At 56.9% G+C, this 4,531-nt stretch overlaps 1 protein-coding gene across 1 annotated transcript; it reads right to left on the bottom strand.

Annotated features, from left to right (window-relative positions):
- Positions 1–2,928: 2,928 nt before the first annotated feature.
- LOC118575321 (anther-specific proline-rich protein APG-like) lies at positions 2,929–4,030 on the bottom strand (the record flags this gene model as incomplete). The annotated part of the gene is made up of 3 exons (XM_036175910.1): positions 2,929–3,023; positions 3,285–3,804; positions 3,840–4,030. Coding segments are annotated over 3 exons (722 nt in total), but the record flags the coding sequence as incomplete, so codon positions are not given.
- Between the last annotated feature and the right edge of the window lie 501 nt (positions 4,031–4,531).

The following is a 4,531-nucleotide window of genomic DNA, read 5'->3' as shown; positions in this document are numbered from 1 at the left end:
ACCTGTAAAGTTTGGCAACCTTTGAATACAAAGCTCAGCTCTGTGGGTTTTCTGTCTGGGTTGTGTTTTGTTTGTTGCTTGGTTCTGTGTCTAACGTGGCCAAGGGTCTCTGCCAGTGTTGACACGTGCCGACCGGTGGGTGGCAGAAGCCCGTTCTTTGTCCACGGCACCGCACTGGCCTTGTGCAGCTCATTGACTGCCTCCATGGCTGGTCGTGCCTGCCAGCCGTGGTCTGGAGGGTGGCGCCAAGTGAGAGGCCCGGGTGTGGGCGGTGGCGGTGGGATTTACCCAGCCAAGACCCCAGCAATGTCCCACAGCCCCTTTCACCCTGCTCCTTCCTTGCAGGCATTGGCTCCAGGAGTCTGTCCACCTGTTCCAGATGTATTTCATGGAGTGGGGACGGCTGTTTTGACATTTCTTGCGCTGAAGGCAATTTCTCAGGCGACTTGGAGGGATACTGCTTCTGCTGGGGATGGATGCATGCATGCATGCATGGATGGATGGATGGATGGACGGACTTACGGATAGGTGGGTGGATGGATGGATGGACCAAGGGGTGGAAGGGTGGATGGAAGGTTGGTTGGATGAATAAATGGAGACGGACAGATGTATGTATGTATGTATGTATGGAAGTATGGAAGTATGGATGGATGGATGGGTTGGTGGAGGTACGGTTGGACTGAGGGATGGAAGGGTGGATGGAAGGTTGGTTGGATAAATAAATGGAGAGGGACATATGTATGTATGTATGTATGAATGTATGTATATGTATGTATGTATGTATGTATGGATGGATGGATGGATGAACGGGAGGTTAGATGGATGGATGGGTTGTTGGATGTACGTTTGGACCGAGGGATGGAAGGGTGGATGGATGGTTGGTTGGATGGATGGGTTGATAGGTGGATGGAAGTTTGGTTGGATGAATAAATGGAGACGGACGGATGAATGTATGTATGTATGTATGTATGTATGGAAGTATGGAAGTATGGATGGATGGATGGGTTGGTGGAGGTACGGTTGGACTGAGGGATGGAAGGGTGGATGGAAGGTTGGTTGGATAAATAAATGGAGAGGGACAGATGTATGTATGAATGTATGTATATGTATGTATGTATGTATGTATGGATGGATGGATGGATGGATGAACGGGAGGTTAGATGGATGGATGGGTTGTTGGATGTACGTTTGGACCGAGGGATGGAAGGGTGGATGGATGGTTGGTTGGACTGAGGGATGGAAGGGTGGATGGAAGGTTGGTTGGATAAATAAATGGAGAGGGACAGATGTATGTATGTATGTATGTATGTATGTATGTATGTATGTATGTAATTGTGGAAGTGTGGATGGATGGATGAACGGGAGGTTAGATGGATGGATGGGTTGGTGGAGGTACGGTTGGACGGAGGGTTGGAAGGGTGGATGGATGGTTGGTTGGATGGATGAATAGATGGATGGGTGGATGGGTGGATGGATGAGCAGATGTATTTATGGATCAGTGAGGGCAGGATGGAAGGACCAGAAGAGGAGGCACAGCCTCCTCTTTACACTTTACAAATGGAGTCGAGCCTGGGTGACCCCCCTCGCCCCCCACTTGCTCGATGTTGGGCTGGACCACAGCTGACTCTTGAGACTTTTACGTGGAAGGCAGTAACTACTGGCATGGTTCTTAACATAAATTTGTTGTCTGAGGGTCACAGGTGACCCTGGTGAATGGGTCCATAGAGCCCCAGACGGGGTGTGGACCCACAGCTTGAGTGCGGCTGCCCTGGCACATGAGCATTGTTTCTCAGCCTAGGGAACCCATGTCTTCGGGAGAGGTGCTGTGTACTTTGCAAAGAGTTTCGACGTCAACAAGTCTTAAGCTTTGCGGTACACGTGGGGCTGTTTTAATTACCTCTCACCAAGAAGCCAGTTTGCAAATTTGTGCCGGGCTTCAATCCGCCTAAAGTCAATTGCCGGGTGGGTTCAGAGTCTGGAAGTTGGAACCGACACCGACTTGTGAGTCGTGCCCAGCCAGATTTCTTTCCTGCCTCAGCCTGACCGTCCCTCTGGCGGCCCCTGGGGGGGCGGCGAGCCCCCACCCCGCTCCAGTCTCTGTCTTCTGAAAGTCCCCGAGTGTAGGTGCCGGCTCCTGGCCCTGGACGCTGGCTGAGGTCAAGGTGGTCTGGCGATGGGCCCCAGGCTTCCAGCAGGGGAGGGAAGAAGAGCGGAGCTGACGGGTGTTTTCAGGCCATCTTTCTCTGAGCAGGAGCAAAAGAGGGAAGAGGCCTGGGCAGCGGGTGGGGTGGGGAAGGGGAGTGGATGGAGTGGGCGGGTGGGTTTGAGAAGGGGCAGGAGTCCATCCTCCCTTCCTGTGTTCACCTGGCTCTCTCCCTTTCCTCTGGACTCCTCCTCCTCCAACTCTGTGTCCCCCATCTCCTGATGTCTAGCCACCAGTCCTGACACATACACACACTCACACACACACACACACACACACACACACACACACACGGCCCCTCCTCTCAAGCCTTTCTTCTGCCCTTTGAGCTTTCTTCACCGTTCTTAGTTATATATCCTCTGGCCGCTTTCTCTTTGGTTTGGTAAGGTTTGGTTAGGACTTAAGGCCTCAGTACCTACTGCTTTTGCCCTCCTGGATCTTGCTGCAACACTGTTTAGACCCAGCTGCTACAGAATTTTAGTTGATGCTCCTGCCTCTGCCCCCACTGCCTGCAGGGATTACAAGTGGGAGACCCTATTTTACCCACTCCCCATTTTTTCTCTTTGGCAAATCACCATCTCCTTGGCTGTCTCTGTCTGTCTCTGTCTGTCTCTGTCTCTGTCTCTGTCTCTGTCTCTCTCTCTCTCTCTCGCACACACAAACACACACACACACACTGACTCTCTCAGTCTGCCTCGCTGTCTCTCTGTCTGTGTCTCCTCCTTTTCTTTCTCTTGTTTCCTGACTTCCCTTTTACTTCTGATTTCTTTTCTTGCCGAAATGGTCATCCCAACTCTTCCATGGTGTGGTCAGTCCAAGCCTGTGGTCGAGAGGCAGTTGAGATAGAGGTGTTCAGCATCCAATGAATATAGAAACGAAAATGACAATACAAAAGAAGGGCTGGTTTTAGAGACGAGTGGGGGTAGAACAAGGTGCCCCGGGTGGGCTTCTCTGAAGACGCCCCTTGGATGGCGGTGGGTGGGGAGGAAGTCCCCGTGTTGTGCTTGGGGTCTTGGGCATGGGCCTTGTGGGGCCAGGAGGCCTTCCCCGCTCCGGTTCCCCCCCAAAACCTCCTGCTAACCTGGAGATATCTGGCAGGAGAGGGTCGTGCGGGTAGGCGTGCGGGAGAGAGCGAGCCCTGTCCTCGCTCCATCGAGTGTCACGGGGTGCTCGCTCGCTCGCCCGCTCGCTCGCCTGGCCGTCCCTAGCAGGGTGTCCGGGTGCAGGGCACCCACCCACTCGCCCACCCCCGGATAGGTCCTCGCAGCCCTGCATCCGTGCATCCCTGCATCCCTGCAGCCACTATGTGTCTGGTGGTAGTCCTGAAGGCCCGGGGGTCCTGGGAAGCGATAGTTCGGGGTCCGGGGTGTTGCCGCCGAGCCTCCGTGCTCCCCGGAGAAGGTGTGGAGGGCTAAGGTCAGGGGTCCGGGGCGGGTGGGTGTCGAGGCCTTGGCGGGCCGAGAGCCGGTGGCGAAGAAGGCCGGCGACGGTCCCGAGGTGGAGGCCTGGGTTTGGCTGTGGCTGAGTCCCCGGGGAGGAGCGGGCGTTGGGAGGGGAGCGAAGGGAGGCGAGTGGCGGCGCGTCGGGCAGTGGGTGGACGGACGGACGGCTTCCTGGTCGGGCAGTGGGTGGACGGGGAGTGCGGGGCGCTGTTGGGCGGCGAGTGTGGGTTCCCGGTGCGAGCGGCAGGGGTCGCCCTGGCGCCGGCGTCCCGGGCGAGGCCGTGAGCCGAGAGGGGGCGCCGGGTGTAGGGCGTCCGTCCGGAGGGTCGGGGAGGTGGTGTGGGTGCGTGCGTGCGTGTTTGCGTTTGGTGTGTTGCGTGCAAGGCTGGAGCGAGTGGTGTTTGTTGTGAGAGGAGTGTAGGAGGGTTGTTTGGGGTGTGCGTGATGAGCGCGCTGTGAGTGTCCCGGGTGTGAGAGCAGGGGGGGCGGTGTGTTGTGGGTAGGGGGGTGTGTTGTGGGATTGCGTCATCGTACGGACGGTTCGAGTAGGTCTGAATCGCGGCGGGCTCTCGCCGGTTGTGGTGGCGCACGCCGGTAGGATTTGCTGAAGGAGGCGGAGGCAGGAGGATCACGAGTTCGAGGCCAGCCTGGGCTACACAGTTCTTGCTCCTCCACGCCGCCCCGCTTCTTTGCCACAACTCTCCGGCCTCTGCCCAGCGCCGCACTCACGCACGCAGCCGCGGCCCTCTCTTTCTTCTCACGCCCGCACCCTCCTGCACACTCCCGTCACCCTCACCCAACAACGCACCGCACCCTCACCGACAAAGCCGCTCCGGACACGCACGCGGACCACAGCCTCCTCCGCCCTCCCTGCCTCCCCACGCTC

Source organism: Onychomys torridus, unplaced genomic scaffold (genome assembly GCF_903995425.1).
Source record: "Onychomys torridus unplaced genomic scaffold, mOncTor1.1, whole genome shotgun sequence".
In the NCBI taxonomy this organism is placed as follows: domain Eukaryota; kingdom Metazoa; phylum Chordata; class Mammalia; order Rodentia; family Cricetidae; genus Onychomys; species Onychomys torridus.
Note: the sequence above shows the minus strand (reverse complement) of the source record. Positions and strands in the feature narration are given on the sequence as shown.